The following is an 18,956-nucleotide window of genomic DNA, read 5'->3' as shown; positions in this document are numbered from 1 at the left end:
CCCGTTCTTGTACACTTTGTACGTGAACGATATGCCGCTGTCGGAAGGGGTCAAAACGGCCCTTTACGCAGACGACACGGCATATTTCTACGAATCCGCAAATGTGGATTACGCGGTCCGGAGGCTCCAAAGGCAGCTGGACTTAGTGGAACCGTGGCTCGACATGTGGAGAATCAGGGTCAACGGTGAAAAATCGGTGGCCGTGATGTTCACATGCAAGACACGAAAACCGACCAGAGAGCTGGAAATCTCAGGGGAGAAAATCCCTTTTGAGAAAACAGTTAAGTACCTGGGGGTGGTGTTGGACAGGCGGCTTACCTTCGACGAGCATGTCAATTATGCGACCCGAAGGGCTAAGGCCGCCAGAGCCTCGCTATACCCAGTGCTGAACAGTGCCAGCCCGTACCCACTGGCAACTAAGCTGCTCATTTTTCGGCTGTACGTACTGCCGATTCTAACATATGCTTACCCGGCATGGGGGGCAGTGTTGAGCTCCTCGCTTCAAAAGAAGATCGAGGCCGTCCAAAACATAGCGTTGCGGACGATCTTTGGAGCTCCGTGGTTCGTCAGGAACGCCACTCTCCGATCTGATGCGATATTTCAATCCGTGTCCGAGGTGGGGGTGGCGCAGGCGCGCAGACTGTTCGGGAGAGCGGCTGTGTCCGAACACAGTCATCTTCGGGACATCTGCAGAGAGGACCCAACTCCGACAGGTGTAAGGAAGCGGCCTCACGCCGTACTGGACGAACCACCGTGATGGTGCGGTGCGGTAGCCGAAAATCGACAAACCAGGCTTAGGGGCCTCCATATCGCATGAGCCATAAACGGAATAGTGCGTCAGACGCGTTTCCGGGGTGCGAGTGAATAGTTTTTCGCGAGTTATATAATTTGAAGACTTCAAATACGGTAAGTCGCGCATACAACATAAACGCGGTCTAAATTTAAAATAATTTTTTTTTTTTTTTTTTTTTTTTGCGTGTTTTGTTCTGTTTCTCTTGTTTCAGAAACGGGAGAAACGTGGATGGAACGACTCGACGTGCCGTCTCATCCTGCCAGCCGAAAGAAAGTAATAATTAAACATATTTTTTTTTTTTTTTTTTTTTTTCTCCGTGTGTGTGTTCTGCTTCTTTTGTTGCAGATACCAGCAGCCACCGCAAGAGCAAATAGTTTCTTCACTGCGGCCACGCGGTCCCCCCAACCCCTTCTCAGACACACGTGTGTCTGAAGGTTAATGATTACGTGGAGTGAATAATTACTGTTTACTTCTTTCCAGAAAATCGCCGCCCCAAAACCGCGATCGCGAATAGGCACCACCATTTGTAAGTTCCCTATTACCTTCCTTTCCTTTCAAGAAAGAAGAAAGAGGGAACGAGCCCAGCAGCCATCAGCCCAGCAGCCACCGGCCCAGCAGCCACCTGCCCAGCAGCCACTGACAGCACAGAAGAGCGAAGAAACCTGCACTTTCCCCCGTTCAGCCCTTCGGGGCTTCGGGAATTACAAGGTTAACGGTATGTAACTTCGGTTACTACCAATTCTTGGAAAGTGCAGGCCAAAGAAGAACACGAAGAGGTCTTCGGGAGAAGAAGAGGGAGAAGATGAAGAAGAAGGAAGACCAGCCACTCGTCTCAACATCACGGACTGGAGTCCGGAACAGAGCCCAGCAGAGATGCGTCCTGAAGGGCAGCCATACCAGAAGCGGATGAAGAGCTTCTTAACAACCTCTCCTAATTCAAACTTACAATCAGACCAAATAACCCAGCAATTGCGACTCCTCCGGAAAAGGGGACGCATTGCTCCCTCCTTACAGATAGTGCCCCGTTGTGGCGTATTCCTGCTAGCCTATTAAAGAGTTAGCACCGAAAGGACTTCAGTGGACGGTCTGAAGGGGAATTACGTCGGGAGGACAGGCTTTATAAGCCTAGCCTTCCGCGGTCGGCCCATAAAATGGGTTCGATAACGCTGGTATAACAACGGAATTGGAATGCAATTAAATCCGTCTTAAATTCACTATAATAATAATATACAAAAATTGAAAAATTAGATCCGAGACTAAAAATAACCCTTTTAAAAACAAGCCCGATTAGAAAGATCCAGCAGCAAGGGACTCTGTCCAGGCTCTGCGATAAAGTAGGGAGTAATAGACTCCTGCCAACTTTGCATTCCATTCCATGAATTGGCAGTACATCGTCGACCACCACCTGGAGAAGACCAAGAAGAAGTTCCCTGGCCGGCTCAACGTGGGACCTACCGGCGATGCCAACATCCCCGCCGGAGCAGCAGGGCTGGCCGGCCCGCCGAGGGAATCGCTGTATGCGGACGCTACCTTCCCGCTCCAGCTCCAGCTCGCCGGGATTCAATCGCCCTGGCCGGTGGACTCAGCCGCAGGAGCCGGCGAAGGACGACCGACGCCGACCCGACACTGCAGGGCTGCGGGGGCTACCACTGCCACGCTGTAGTGGAGATCTAACTGCCGCTGAGGGAAAGCCCGGTCGGACTTCAGTGGACGAGCCGCAACTCACCGGAGACCAGCTTCCGGACCCAACAGCTCTTCTCAGAGCTAACGCAAAAAACGGCCATTTTCAGGGCCACCATGAGGTTACTAAATGCCACGTGCCGTCGAAGCCATTCTGTGACAGGATAGAGTAATAAAGAAATTAAAAGAAAAATTTGAAAGAGGAGTGAGTGACAGTCCAAAGATATAACATAAAAATCCAAGATTTTCTACGATTATTTTGAAAAAATTAAATAATTGTAAATAATGAATATTATAACAGCATATTTCTGGGAAAGAAATTCACTTTTAAAGTAAAAATAATGAAACATTAAAAAAAAATTAAGAAAGAATATAATTTACCAGAAGTTTCAAATATATAAAAGTGGTAGAGAAAGACAAAGATTGTAATATATGTAACAGATAATTGGATATATAAGAGGTACATTGAATAGAAGAGAAAGGAATGGAGAAATGCATCAAACTAATCAGGTGATAAATTAAAATTATTTCTTGTTTTCTTTGACAACACAATTAATAATTACTGCTGATTATTATATTATGATAGAAATTTTAAATATTACCCAAGTTTCTTTAGCCCGCCTGACAACATCTTTAGCTTCAAAATCTGCTGGATGGTTGCACAAGATCGAACAACCATACGGAAATGGATTGTACAGTCCAGCAAATGGTCGTAATACATATGGTGCTGGTCCTGAAATGTTATCAAACACTAAGTCCATCCTTTCTTCCTGTAAAAATTCAACAGCAACAAATGAATCTGTCAGTTTATAATATTTTTTTTTTAAATAAAATTTAAATATAGCCCTGCAATTTATATGTTTGTAATATGTATTTAAATAAATTCTGATTCCATTATTATATAAAATAACAATATATACATAAGTCAAATAACAACAGATATGAGATTATGTTGTTTTTGTTCATTTTAGTATATTGGATTCTCTTAAAGTGTGTTTTATGAGCTATGTATATATACATACAGAGTGTACTATGAAGGTCTCCTGGTACTTTCATAACTTATTCTACTTGTGAAATTAATGGAAAAAGTTCATATGTTCTAAAATGCTTCGTTTACGAGTTACAGCTGGTGAAAGATTTTGCTTGGATTTCAGCTACCTCAGTGAAATGAGGTCGTACTGACATTTTTAGGACGTTAATTAAAAATATTGTATACAAAACATCATTCTTGTGAGGAATTAATTGTCCGCATTATGGATATGACTGAGCAACTTAAGCCAGCTCTGAAGAACTAAAAAGAGCAACAAAAGCATTACAGAAGTGTGTCAAGAAATGTGTTGAATTAGTGATTGCTTACGGTTTCTGACTTGACAAATAGAATAAAATAGGTCCCAGAACTGTATCTACAGTAGTTTTTTTTTTTTTAGAAATCTAGGGTGAAAACTAATAAATTGGAGTAAAACTCTGTTTTTTATGTTTGACGTACATTGTTAAGTGGATAATAAACACATAAAACTTATAAACAAAAATCATTTTTCTGAGAAATTGATCAGTCATGAAGGTCCACATTCTTGGCCACCAAGATCACCTGATCTAAAACCTTTATTTTTTTGTGTCTGGGGATGGATGAAAAATATTGTATACAAAACATAATTCTCATGAGGAATTAATTGTCCGCGTTATGGATATGGCTGAGCAACTTAAGGCCAGCTCTGAAGAACTAAAAAGAAGTGTGTCAAGAAATGTGTTGAAAGTTGTGAGCTCATTTTTGAGCATTTATTATAAATTGGTACGTATAATGCACTTTGGTCTCATCACTAGACCAAAGTACATTATACAGTATATAGTGCACTAGATTCTAGTGTACTGTTTCTAAGTAAAATTCGAATTTGACTAACTTTTCTTTGTTTTATTCAACTTATCTTACAGCATTTTATTCAGAATTAAATTCTCTACAATTTTTATTTAATAAGTTTTATGTGTTTATTATCCATTTAACAAAGTTATTTTACGTCAAACAAAAAAAACATGTTTTATCCCAATTTATTGGTTTTCACCCAAATTTCTTAAAACCTAATGCAGATACGATTTTTTTTACCTGAGACCTATTTTATTCAATCTTTGGGGTCAAAGACCATAAGAAATCACTAATTCTATACTTTAATTAACATCCTAAAGATTTCACTACAACCTCATTACACAAGGGTAGCTGAAATCCAAGTGAAATCTTTAACTAGCCATAACTCGTAAATGAAGCATTTTAGTATATACATTTATATTAGCTTTTTCCATTAATTTTACAAGTAGAATGGGTTATGAAAGTCCCAGGAAAACTTCATGATACACATGTATACATTGCATGGAATTAGTATTTATATATTTGTTTTTTTTTTTTCTTGTAGGTGTACAAAGATTGATTCTGTTGTAATTATTATTTATATATGCGAGTGAATGTACATGCAATTCTTCCTAGGTACTATTTAATTTAGCCAGTGTAATTTCATTTGTATACTCCTGGGCTGCTGTGATGAGTGTTTTGTTACTTTGCTATCTAAATTTGAATATTTATTTTTAATTTCAAAAACAATTCTGTAACTTTGTTTATTTAAAATGTAAAATTTAAGTGATTACTAATTGTTATATGTTAGTAGTTAATATTTTCTGTACCTAGTTATGCTTTTTTCCCATATTTTAAGTAAAATTGTGTATATAAGTGTTAATGGGCAGCTTTTCAGATGTTTTATTACCTGGATTGTTCAGTGTAGTTGTCGACTGATTACTAACATGTTAGAATTGTATTTAACATGTGTAAGAAAGTTTCACATTTGTGCTGTGTAGTATAATTAGATGTATTGTGGATAACTGAATCAGCTGTAGTGCACTTTCTGAACATTTTAGAAGTGAGCTTGTTATATAGTTATGATATGATGTGGGATCAAGGAAGTTAAGTTATTTGTTGGTTTCATATTCTACATTGAAATTAAGTTAAGAAAAAATTGTTGATGAATATTACGAATGTTTTATCATGTCTTATGTTATCGATGACCTAGTCGAGAGTAGTATCTTTAGTTATACATGAAATAGTATTGTTCTCTTTTTAGTCAAGTTGATGACTTTGGTAATGTGTTCTGATGGTTGTTCACGTTTTCCAGTGATTATTCCATATAACATGTTGTTGGTCAGGCACCATTACCAGTAGTAAGTTGTTAAGGAATTACATAATTAGCTTCAAAAAGATAATCTGGAAAACAAGTTTCACAAAATCTACAACTAACTCATTAAAAGTTTTTTGCATTTTTGAAGTGATCACATTCTTTCATGCTGTTGAACAAAAATAATTTTCTTTACATGTAAGTTCAGTCATTTTTAATATTTTGCTCTATTTGTTCACTAAAAAAGTAAATATTCTTAAAAAGAAATCTGACAATCTGTTTTATCTTAACATCATTGCTGCTGAATAAAGAATTCATGGTTTTGAAGTGATCACAATGTATCTTTCCAAGATATAACATACAGGTTTGTAACACTGTATGTCATCAGGTTATTGTAAAGTTTAATCAACTGCTTCCATTCACTCAGCAAAGCAATAACTTTGTTAGAAGTTGATGTTATTTGTACGTGTACAATGAGACTTTTGACTTGTGCAGTGTTCAATTTGAAATGGCAGAAACAAACAAGAACTCAGTTGAAGAAAGACTTGTTGCTAGTGTTGAGTGCATAAGTGTACATACACAAATGAAAATTATGGAAACATAGGAGACAGATTAGTTCAGTGTTTTGATATGGAAGCTCCGCATTCCAATGCAGCAGAGAATATTCATTATCTCCCAATACATTAGATGTGCTAGTTATACCCAGACCCAGAATGCCTTCTCAGAAAGGTATGGTGTGGATGCACCAAACAAGTTCTCCATCAAGAGGCTGTATGACAAGTTCCAAGAGACAGAGAATGTGGCAGATGCAGCCAAAAATGCTAACACCAGAAAAGTTTATTGATGTACAAGCTGCCTATTCTGTTAGTCCCAAGAAGTTTGTGCGATATCTACCTAACCAGTCTGGTCTCTCCATTGGTAGTGCCCACACGGCATTGCACTAGTGTTTAAAACTTTAAACACTAGTTTAAAGCACCAGATTCTGTATTCACTAGTTTAGTATTCACTTAGTTCTAAATTCACTAGTTTACACAAATTGTTACCTGCAGACATTGGAAAATGTGTAGCTTTCTGTCAGTGGTTCATGTCATCTGCACCACTACACTGGGGAAGAACTCAATGACTGGTTTTGGTCTGATGAGGCATGGGTTCCACCTTCATGGATATGTGAATACACAGAATTCAATTCACACATTTGGTGTATGGAAAATCCACATAAGCTGCAGGAGTCTACTCTGCATGGACAAAAAATGGGTGTTTGGTGTGCAATTTCATGTAGACGAATCTTCATGACATTCTTTCATAGCACAGTGAACAGCGAGCACTACATACAGATGGTGCAACAATTTGTAAACACTATACCTTTTTTGTTTAACCTCCAGAACCATCATTAGGCACTGCTTCAGAGGATGAGATGAATCATTTGTAGCGTGTGTAAAAATGCCATGCCTGACCAGGATTCAAACCTGGGACCTCCGGATGAAAGGCTGAAACGCTACCACTCCACCATGGAGACTGGCTGTAAACACTATACCTGCAGACCAGCTAGAGTAAACGTTGTTTCAGCAGGACAGTGCTAGGGCTCATACAGCCAATATCACTATGACATTCTTGGTTCAGTGTTTTCATGGACAAGTGATTTCAAAGGGATTGTGGTCCCCTTGGTCTCCTGATTTATCCCCTCCTGACTTTTTTATGGGGATACTGCAAGGGTGCTGCTTACAAAACTCATCCTCACATCATCCCTGAATTGCAGAGTGAAATTGAACAATGTGTCATTGCAATTCCTCAACAAATAATACAACACATGTTTAAGAGCATGCAATATCATATTCAGTTATGTGAATCGCATAATGGAGGCCACTCTCAACAACTATTGTAACTTACTCATTTTCCCATAAGGTTGCAACACTTTTTGAGCATTCTTTACTTTTTGCAGGAAGTGTTAACAGGATTTCATATGTTACATGCTTCAAAATTACTTTACTCATATTCCTTAGCTTTGATTGTTTAGTATGTAATTAACTGCCATTTTACAGCAAGATGGAGGTCCAGCTCGTTATGTTCAAGTCAGTAAGGGACATTTCAAATGAACAATTGGACAATTCATAAGTCTAGACTTAGCAACCTTTGGGGGCATAATCAAAGAAAAAATTTCCCATTTGCTACTATAATGTTGATGAGCCAAAAACTGCTCTCAGACTGTTTTTATGACTTTGATCCTTCAACATGGAAGGGAATGTTTAAACACACTTGGTGACTGATAAAACTGTGTGGACAGTGAAGAAGCACATGCAGATTTAAAGAAAGTTTTATGTGTGAAAATATTAAATAAGTTAATGACAAAAAATGTGTGTTTACTCATATCTCTTTATATGGAAAGCCTTTGTGGCCAGATTGTAGATGGTTGTGCACAGTTTTTTTTACAGCCCTAATAAAAGAATTGACAAAATGATTATAATCTTTAACTTTTTTCTAAATCAATAAAATCATTAAATAACTTCTGTACTTAGGACAATAGTAAGGAGAAATAAAACTACTGCATACAGTCATAATTCATTGATCAACATACCAATGTATATGAATTAACAATTTTTTTAACTCATAAATCTAAACCTGAACAAACAAAGACACAGAAAAGATTGTTTGATAAGCTATGTATTGAAAATAATCATATTGTTCTATAGATTTAAATTGATATTTATCTGTACACATTCATATAGATAAAGGATGATAATACTGACAAATTGATGACTATACAGTCCTTAATTAACTTGTACTTGTATAACAAGTATATAGTATGAGAGAATACAGTAGTATTTTTCGTCCTCGTCAATTTTTTTTAATAGTGAAATTACAACAAAAAACATCCTATCGGGTATTATTTTTTAACTACATAACAATGTAAATTATTAAAAAAAAATTAATTCACGAGTTTTATGCTACCTGTTTCTTTCTGTGAACTTCATGTTTCACACTGGCAAGTAGACCTGTATTGCTTAGTAAAGACATTGTTTTTACTTTTACTAATAATTAATTAACCTGCAAATAAAATTGTAAAGTTGGGAGTACTTTTATATCATGATGTCGTGCATTAAAGGTATAGTTAAACAAGACTACGGCAATGTATAGAGTAATATTTTAAGTTGTAAAATGTTGCTATGGGAACTAAAGAAGGCAAGGTGCATATTTACGTAATCCGTGAAATATAAAATCATATTTTAGTACTATTTAATATTAATTCACTGCACGAATGAAAATCTTATATATTGTTTAAATTAAAATTAAGCGTCTAAAGAAAGTATAGAATTATGATGAAAAACCGAAAGAATTCATTTTGTAGGAGGAAAATGAAGTAGTGTAAAAATTTTGTTTTAATTAAAAAATTAAAGTTTAAAACAAGATTAAATTAATAGTTTCCTCAAACCCTCATAAAAGAAAAAATACGAAGCCTAGTTAGTACATTTCGTTCCGGTGTATTGGTCACGAGTGTTTTATATCTTGTACTCAGCTAGTGTAGGTATACCTACTAAAGTCCAGGCAAAATGGTTGATTGATAAGTTTTTGGCCAGCTGTTTCAACAGTAATTTGTTTAGTTTTTTCATAAAGAAAGATGTTGGCTGCTCGTGATTAATAATTTTGTATGTCTTTGCAAAGTATTTGGAAATCAAATGCAAATTCTTACTCGTACACTGTAAATTACAATTTTACTATAGAATGAATTTTTTTTTTATATAATATTAATATTGGTTAATAAGACAGTAAGTTATTGGCGTGAAGTTCTGCTAAAAGTTCAGAAGTTCATTATAAATTTATTTTCATTATCCTGATTGGAACTTAAAACTTATATAGATTACATCAGCATTGAATTATGCTAAGATTTTACAACATCCGTTATAGCCGTTATATTCTACCTTGAATAATACGTGAAATCTAAAACAATTGCAGAACAACTGAATTTTTTTCTTGTCTAGCTTCAATTTACGTGTTATAGAACACTTCTATTTTAAATCTTTATGTATCCTGAAAAGACTTTCTGACTTTTTAAAAGAATTCAGCTAGACAGAATCGTGAATTACGTTCCCTGGATTCTACACATCATTAGTTTCTGTCCTCCCTAAATTTTCATTCATGCCTCAATTCTTTCCAATAAAGTTATACATTTTGTTTGGTCACAAGTTTTCTACTTTCCTTTGGTACCCATTTATTGTCTTTCTTAAGAACTCTACTGGAGCTTATCTACGCAGGAAACCATATCACTACAACTGTAATCTAAATTTTTCCTATCATCTCATGAAATTTTTTCAATTATCAATTGATTCTTGATATGGTCCTCTGGGTAATACCACATCATACTATCCTTCCTTGCTTAAATTAATCAGTCTGAATTTTTTTATTCATTGTTCATGTCTGTGAACTGTAAGGTACATAATTCTCTACTACTTAAATACTACTATAATTCTCTAAAATACTTTTTTGTCACTCTGAATTAGCCTGACTCCCAAAGAATTAAAGTTCACTTTGTAATATTCTCACCATTTTATCTTTTACTTTTATCCTTGAATGAATCATTATCTAATATAATAATCTAAAGATATTGTGTCTGACAATTTATTTTCATAGAACTTGTCATAAAATGAACTCATTGACTGAAACTGTACTTGGATTTCTCCTGATTCATCTGAATACACTATCTCATTCACTTCAACAATTTCCTGTCCATGTAAAATAAATCCTTGTCATCTTTAGCCAAAAGAATCTGACCACTGGCAAATAATAAATTGGTTTTATAATTTCAAAATAGAATATGACACACCATGAATTTTAACCTCCATTGTTAGAAAATGTTTTATCCATTCCTTCAGTTTCACTAATTTACATTCTAAACAAGGTAGGAGATATTAAGCAGCACTGAAATAGTCCCTTATTTATGTTAAATCCCCTCTGATAGTACTTTTCCAAATTTAATTTTATTGCGGCTATTTCAGTTCTTGTAGAATCTTAATATCATTTACATTTATTTCTTCACTCCCAAAAGGTTACCAATGTTTCTGGATTATTCCTTAAGTATAATGTTTAATCTGGTTTAAGTAGATCTTCACAAATTCCAAATACAAACTTTCCTTTGTTTGAGACTATTCATTTCAACCATCCGTTTCTAATTTTTCCTTTAAAGTCTGTTCATTCAGCTTATTTATTAAATCCCATGCACTAATGCTGTGGTAATTAGCTGAGTCCAGTTTTTTACTTCCTTATTTAAGGCAATCTAAACCTCTTTCCACCTGTGGTTTGCTTTTCTGGTTATAATGTACAGATTAAATAATGCCATAACATGTTTAAAAAAAATAATTAGCAGCACATTATCATTTCACTGGATTCCCACCTGAACCCATTACAGCTTAGTTTTGAAGTATGGAAGTAAATTAAGTTAAAAAAATATATATATTTTGGCAGCAAAATCTTTAAAAATTTTATTTTAGTAGTAGGGTCTCTACCATGTGAGTATTTTATAATGACATTTTTTATGCAAAATAAAGAGATGTATTAAAGAACTACTGTAACCAGCCCTACAAATCTCTTATTATCTTCTTCTTTTTTAAATTTCTTTTCTTGATCGTATTTAATGCAGCGGAAATTAAGAGAAAGTGTGAAGTTCAAAACTGGATATTCTTCGTAGTTTTAACTAGAATTTTTCAGAGAATGTTAACTTGTTTTACATTTTCATAAATCCGATTCACGGGAGAGTACAATACTCATTATTTTTAACAGATCAGTTGGAGCCCTGATTGTGTTCGCGCTGCATAGACAAGAGTAAGACTAACTAGCCGTTTCACTCAAACTTGGTTGCTCGATTTCGGGTTTGATGTGAAAATTTGATTTGTTGTTACCAGACGTGTTTTTAATGTGTCACTGTTATGTTATATGTGAAGTTAACAAATGGCTATAGAAAATGAGCGGTTTCGGATTTTTTTTATGTAGTATTGTTTTCATATATTGTGCCATTACTTGGTAAGTTGATAGGTAAAGGTTATCAAACTGTGACTTTATTAATTATCCATTTATTTTTACTTAATGCCTGAATTTTATGCGTAATATTATAATCATTTCTGTATAGAATGTCAAGTTAACTTGAATGTTGTTGATCTAACTTTTACTATTTCAGCTTGCACAATATTTGGTATATGTAATAGTTAAATTAAAATTGTAGCTGTTGTAAAGTTTATTTATGTAATTTATTTTTAAATTAAGGTGATATTAGTTCAGTTTGATTTTGGAGAGTATTGAAATTAACGTGTTATTACCTGTTGTTTATTGTGGGATTTTACTTTCATTTTATCAAGTTCACAATAATGGAAAAAACAGCTTGTAAACTTTAATTCATTGATGTGTTTACGAATAAAAACCAATCATTTTAATGTTGTGTAGTATTATGATCAAATACCTGGTTCATTAGCTTGCATAATTCATTCCTTTGCTTTTTATTTAATTTTGGTTGAATCTCACTTTATATGAGGATTTTCAAAGTTCCACGTCCAGTTTGTAAAACTACGATCAATTTATATGAACAAAGAGAGGGATTATTTGTGGTTGTGACAGATTAGATGAAAGTGGCTTCATTTGACTGCTGAACATGTTATTTAATTGCCCAAACCATAATAACAGATGACAAAAAGGTGGTTAAATCAGTTACTGACTTATTTAACTACTGTAGTAAATTAATGGTAGAATAAGAATTATAACTTATATTTTATGGTATATTGTTTAATTTTTATAGAAATGTTCTGTTACGCTGAATTTTTATTTTTAGTTTTTGTGTTATTTTTCTATTTCTGTTACTGATTAATGTCGATGCATTACGCATTACAGGCTGCTTTGAATGAATTTCATAATTTTCTGACATTGTGAGTTATAAATAAAAGAGCTTGATGTATAAGTGTATTCTTCATTATATTGTACAACAATTTTATGGTTATTTTAATGTTTGAAATATGTTGCTAGTAATTAAATTGAATTTTTAAATAACATAGATTACTTGAACATATGATATTCTTCTAAACAACAAGATTTTTTGTAATTTTAATATCATATAATGTAATTTTATATTTGAAAGCAGTGGAAAGAGTATGAAACAGGCCAGTATTTGGCAATCGGTTACTGGTTACTGGAAGTTAGGTTGTATTAAAAAGCATATGAATAATTCATTATATAAATAGTATAATCTTTATATATAATAGTAAGCTTTTCTGTTAATTCCCTGAAAAATGTATAACCATTATTATGATAATAGATGATTATTATGAAAGATAATAGATCATATTATTATGATTATAGATCGTTATTATTATTATTATATGATCATCATTATTGTCATTATTAATTCAGTTAATTGATTTATGTATAAGAAAATGTTTTAATTTTACAAGAAACTAATATGAAAGATTTATATTGATCTTTTAAAATTGTGAAAAAAAAAATACATACATACATTACCCGTACCTTAAATATATAAACATATTTGTATATTTTGTATATTAAATTTAAGTAAAAAACAGTTTTGAAGAAATCATTTTGAAAAAACATCAGATTTTGAATACATAAACCTATTGAAAAGTTAAGGAATATAATAACAATTGATGAATTAATTCACCACAGAACTTTGAAGCTTGTATGTGGGAATATGGAAATGGAATTTTGTAGTGTATTAAAAATGCCATGCCTGACCTGGATTCTATACACCAGGACCTCTGTATGAAAAGCCAAGACACTACCTACCACTCCATCATGGAAATTGGCTGATCTCCTATTAATAATATATTAAATTAAAAATAACCCATCTTACTGTTTGTTTTTTTTTTTTTTTTTTTTTTTGTTTTTTTTTTAGGCTTATTCCTCAATTGCTAGGATGGTTGATAAAACGTAAATTTCATATTGAAGCTCGAATTGGTCGAATAGGGATACCTTTTACATTACAAGATGTACATATCACTAAAAATGGATTTTCAATAGTGAGTATTTCGTTTAAATGTTATAAAATTGTTTTTTTTTTAAGTTTCACTGCTTAGCACTATTGTATAAATCTCATTATTTGTTTAGTACAGTATGCATTAATTTTTTTATTTCATTAATGTATTTTTATATTAATATTTTCTTCACAACAGATTTTAAAGTAAATTTGATTCTTGATGCTAAAATATTTTTGTGTAAGTTAGTGATAGAACCACAATTATTGTGACCACATTGCATGGAGGTATATTAATGCACCTTTTCTAGTTTTTTTCATATTACATTTAATTTATAGTTTATTTAAGCAATTCTTGATATGAAGATATATTTCTAAAATTGCCAAATGACAAAAATGTCTGGTAAAGGAAAGTGGATAAATATTTGAAATAATGATTTATAAGAAGTAATATTTATCTTGTCTTGTAGTAAATAATAACTAGAGAGGTAATGTGATGTAAATTCATTGTAATTCTTAATTATACCTTTCTCTATTAAAAAAATTTGTTTTATGTAAATAAATTTCATATGTGTGTTAGTTTATTGTATTGTAGAAAAATAGTGTTATTTGTGTATTAAAGGTAGTTTGCAATTAAAGTAGAAGTATTTAAAAAATTTTATTTCAAAGCATATTGGAGTTTTGAGGACCACATACCAATGCACAACTATACTCACATCATCAAACAACATTGCATAGAAAGGCTTTAGATATAATTGGTAATTTGAAATCTGACTTGTTCAGCAAACTATGTTGGAAAAATCTATCCTGTAAAAATATACCCCAGCTAGAAATCATCCATAGGAACCAAGGAAAAAAATTGGAGAGAAATACTATGTATGCCTTCATGTAGTAGTCACTTTGTCACTTTCAGTATGTCCCATAGAATGTAGAGTTAAGGTCCAATTGATAAAGATCCATGGTTTTATGAAGGCCTCATCACATTTACAACTTCTATTTTGTTTTTCCTAGTAACTAATTTAAAATAAGTGAAAGATGTAAAAGATTGTCGTGCAAACTGTTATAAGATTGAAACTGTTTACTGCATCTGAGCTAGCATTCACTGTAATTTATGTTTTTTCTGAAATTGTAGCTGAAAGCACCTGTTTTCCTGCCATTACTCGTCGACAGGTGTTTAATTGGGTTTTATAAGAATTTAAAAAAAAAAAGATTAATATTAGTTGATTCTAAAATTTAGTGAGGATTATTGTGATTTTTTGTAATTTAATGGTTGTATTTACTATTTTTTTCCCCAGCATATTGATAGAATTGGTTTCCGTAGCAGTTTTCTTAGTAGTGAGGTAACAAAACTGGTATCAGTTGTCATACGCGATGTTAGAATTAACAAGGATGTGGTTGGAAGAGTTGGCGATGACGTATCACCATCTCGTTGGACTGCACCAATGACTTTTCACGATCAGAAAATACCACCCTTAGTCATAACATTTGCACAGGTATTCATTTATATTTACTTCATATTCCTTGTTTATTTATTGTGAGCATGTTATAAATGTGTTCTCATGTGGTTGGTTTTATAACATCAGTATAAGTATAATAATGATAGTATGCTGTTCATACATAAAATTAATTTTTAAGAAAATAATTTTATGATAATAAATTTAAAAACAATTGTAATAGATTTAACTTTTCGCAAAAATTTATTACATTCTTTCTCCTCAAAGGTAGAACCTCTCTACCAGGTTTTAAGAAAATTGGTCAACATTGTTTAGAGTTATACGATCAAATACAAGCCAACATACATATGCACAAACTTCCATCTGACCAAAGGTGATGTTTTGGACTTGAAAATATTAGGATAATTTTTTTTTGCAGTTTATTTAAGATTTATTTAAATATATATTTATTATTTTTTTTGTTAGAGACTCCTTAAGGCAGAAATTTTTTAGATTTCTTTTTACCGATCTATTTACTTTCCCATTATTTCTATAGTAGTGTATGTTTCTACAGCTGGGAAAGCATAATCTTTTATAAAATACCAGCATTTCCCATTACAGCATAGCTCATAAAATACATAATCAAAATTTGAACTTGAATACAAGAATTCCTCAATGCCAAGCTTATTTTACTTCTTGAATTAAAAAAAATGAGCAATTATTCAAAAATACAAAGTATCTTTAAACAAATGAATACGAGTAGTATGAAATGTACACGAGTTGAAAAAAGGTAGAGAGGTAGTTGATCAAGGCTCGCTTCTATTGTCCTTCCTGTCTTGTCAGAGGACTCTCTCCCCTGGATGCCCTTGTGTTCATTTGTAATGATATATAATTGCTTGTGAAGATAGTGATTGTGAGAATAATGATATATAAAAATTAAAGCTTATTCAATTTATAAAAACTACCAGAGATTTTAATTTCTTCAGAGCAACAGTTTGGTCAGTACAAAAACCATTAATTAGTTTTTAATGTTACCATCACATGTTACCAAATCTTATAAAGATTGATATTCAATAGTGTAGCATAAAACGGCAAAACTGTCAAAAACGATTATGTTTTTTTACCCCTAAAATATTAAAATTAAAAAACCTGAAATGGTTTTTAGATATTTATCTGAAAATGAAAAGTATTTGCAAGCCCAAATTGAGTGAATATCTTGTTTAGTATAGTTGGAAATGGAGTAAATTTGCAGTCATTGTTCAAAAATTTTTTACGTTCATCCCTTTCAAGGTCAAATTTAAAAAAAATCTAGAAATTGGTTTTTAGATTTTTGTGTGAAAATTACACACCGGAATTTAAGTTGGTATGTTCATGTGTTACCAAGAAATTAAAAAATAGTAAAACTTAATGTGTTACCCCCATTTTAACCCTTTAATATCAGAATTTCAAAAATTCTTTCTCAGTGTGCATTTACACTGTAAGAAGGTGCATATGAATTTTCATCAGTTTATCTTTTGGGTCATTCCTTGTCAAGTGGTCCAGTGTTGAAAATTTTCCCCAGTTGACCATCTCCAAATATCAAATTTTTAGTGTAGGTTCCCCATGGTCTGAAATGCCATTCTACCAAATTGTAGTTCTTCATCTGCTATGGCTGATATTTTTGGACTTATAGTTTGTGGACACATGTAAAAATTTTTATCTTTGACTAACAATTGACAGCAATAATAAAGAAACAGATTCTAATTTTAGTACTGTTGGTTAACTTTTTATGCTATATATATGTTAGCAATTTTCTTTTGGGACCTGGTATTGAGATACAGCAGCTGAAATTCAGCCAAAAATTTGTCGCGACATTTTGGAGCTTGTATATTTCCTTATCTAATTGTTTAATCAGAATGAGATATTGTAATTTGAAAAAGGGAATAAGTATGTGTAAGATCCTGCAGTTTCAAAGCAATTAGAATCTTAAGTCAGGAGAAATCCATCACCAAATTTGGTTAAATGTTTTTATCATGATTTTTGGCCCATCTTCAAAGGCTTATATCTCAGGTATACCTTCTCAGATTTTGTTAGTTTTATAATAGGTGGAATGGGCAGCTTTTAAACAACATAATTCATGCATTTTGTTTTTTGACCCGTATATATTCTTACCGGTAGGTAAGAAAGCTTTTCAAAGATAATTATCTTTTGCATGTGACAGATTTTTAATTTGTAGACATTTCTAATTAATTAAAACAGCTGAAGTTGGAAAAATATTCAGTGCTTTAGTATATTATTAGATTTTTTAAAGAATGTTCTAAAATTTACAATATCTTGCACTGTTCCAGAAAATTTTGGACTAAAATTTTCTAGAAGTTTCTAGAATGTCCTGGAAAACTCTATTGTACAGAACATTATTGAAAGTTCTGATATATTCTCCGAAAACTACACTCTCCAAAACATTCTGGAAAATTCCAATTCTTCTGGAATGTTCTTTATTTTGAAGAAAGGATATATAAGCATCAACGTTTTGTAAATTAGCAAAGTTGTTGGTGAATAATTTCTATAATCAGTTGTGACATATATTATCTCCAACTGTGTTTTGAATAATTTTAAAATGAGTGAAGTTCTTGGCCCCTGCCATTTTGGCAAGCCTGATGGCTTTGAATGCCACAAGTCTTTAATTACACTGATAGGCAAAAAAATTGTTGAATGCTTCTTTAAGTGTGATACCATTTCTTGAATTGCTTTTTTGCGTACATTACAGATCTGTAAATACAATTTTTCTATCTCTTGTTTTAAATAATCTCTAGTTTTAAATAAATTACACTTAAAAAAAATTAAGGGAAGATATAGTTAAAATCTGTAAAATTTATAATTTTGCATGGCCATACCTGTGTTAGAATGATTTCACTGATGCTTTTCTTTTATAAATAGCCTCAGGCACATCTTGAATTAATACATAACAGTAATTGGCTAGTATATTAATACTCCATTTCCCTTTATAGTTGCATTCCATGACTGAAATGTCTTAGTGGAAACGTTCACAGTTTTCGTCACTAATGTCTCCAAGGTTGTCCAGGAAAAAATCCAGATGTGAGTGAAGGAAATGTATTTTCAAAGACATATTACATCCCATAGCTCTGTATGAAGTAAGAAGTCGATTAACAATGTCGTGGTAATGGTCGGATTTTTGTTTGCCGAGAAAATTTTTGCAAACGTCTTTAAATGAAGCTCAAGCTGCACTTTCTACATTATTTAAGATCAAGTTACATCATCTTTGACCAACTCTCTTATTTGAGGACCAACAGATATTCCTTCTTTAATTTTTCCTTCACTTACATTCGGAAATTTCTGCCTGATGTACAAAATTCTGGGATTCACAAAAAATCTGGGATGTACAAAATTCTTCATTACTTTACAAAATTTTTCATTAGTCCTAGCTTGATATGGAGAGTGGGTAAACATATTTTTTGGGTTCAACTAAGGGCTCATGAATAATAATTTTCCCATTTGGATATATTTGAATATAACCTAACTGCACGCTTAACAAAATAGCTATAACATTCAAATCACTACATATGTTCCAGCTATGTTTTTTATAATTTATTTTTTCAAGAACGTCTTTCATCACATCGTATGTCTCTTTCAAATTAATACCGTAAGCGATTGGTATCGAAGGATATTTGTTACTGTTGTGTGGTAGAACAAGTTTTAAACTACAATAGGATGAATCTATGAAAAGGCGCCAGTCCTCAGGTTTATGAACTTGTCCTAAGTACAACAAAGGTCATCAATATTTGTGCAGTAAACCAAATTATTTTCATCAATAAAGTACTGAGAAAGTTCTTTTTGTTGGCTTCGAAAACCCAAAATTTTTGTATTTTTTTGAAGTAAATTCCAACCTTGCAGTATTGATCCTAACTGTTTGGCTTGATTTTCTGATAAATTTAAATCCC

The 18,956-nt window shown here is 32.8% G+C and overlaps 2 protein-coding genes across 2 annotated transcripts in view; one reads left to right on the top strand and one right to left on the bottom strand.

Annotated features, from left to right (window-relative positions):
• Window positions 1-8,637, bottom strand: part of LOC142322797 (uncharacterized) — a 37,660-nt gene extending 29,023 nt beyond the window's left edge. Inside the window, exons 1-2 of the mRNA XM_075361874.1 lie at window positions 8,572-8,637; window positions 3,076-3,243 (exon numbers count right to left, since the gene is read on the bottom strand). Of these exons, the coding sequence (XP_075217989.1) occupies window positions 3,076-3,243; window positions 8,572-8,637 (234 nt within the window). The remainder of the gene's footprint in view (window positions 1-3,075; window positions 3,244-8,571) is intronic.
• Window positions 8,638-11,416: 2,779 nt separating this feature from the next.
• hob (bridge-like lipid transfer protein family member hobbit) overlaps window positions 11,417-18,956 on the top strand; it is a 174,501-nt gene continuing 166,961 nt past the window's right edge. The window contains exons 1-3 of the mRNA XM_075365147.1: window positions 11,417-11,634; window positions 13,508-13,631; window positions 14,881-15,078. Coding sequence (XP_075221262.1) covers window positions 11,576-11,634; window positions 13,508-13,631; window positions 14,881-15,078 — 381 coding nt within the window. The 5' untranslated portion in view covers window positions 11,417-11,575. The remainder of the gene's footprint in view (window positions 11,635-13,507; window positions 13,632-14,880; window positions 15,079-18,956) is intronic.

The sequence above is a fragment of the Lycorma delicatula genome, chromosome 4 (assembly GCF_047948215.1).
Source record: "Lycorma delicatula isolate Av1 chromosome 4, ASM4794821v1, whole genome shotgun sequence".
Taxonomy (NCBI): domain Eukaryota; kingdom Metazoa; phylum Arthropoda; class Insecta; order Hemiptera; family Fulgoridae; genus Lycorma; species Lycorma delicatula.
The sequence above is the reverse complement of the archived record's forward strand: the minus strand, read 5'-3'. Positions and strand labels throughout refer to the sequence as shown.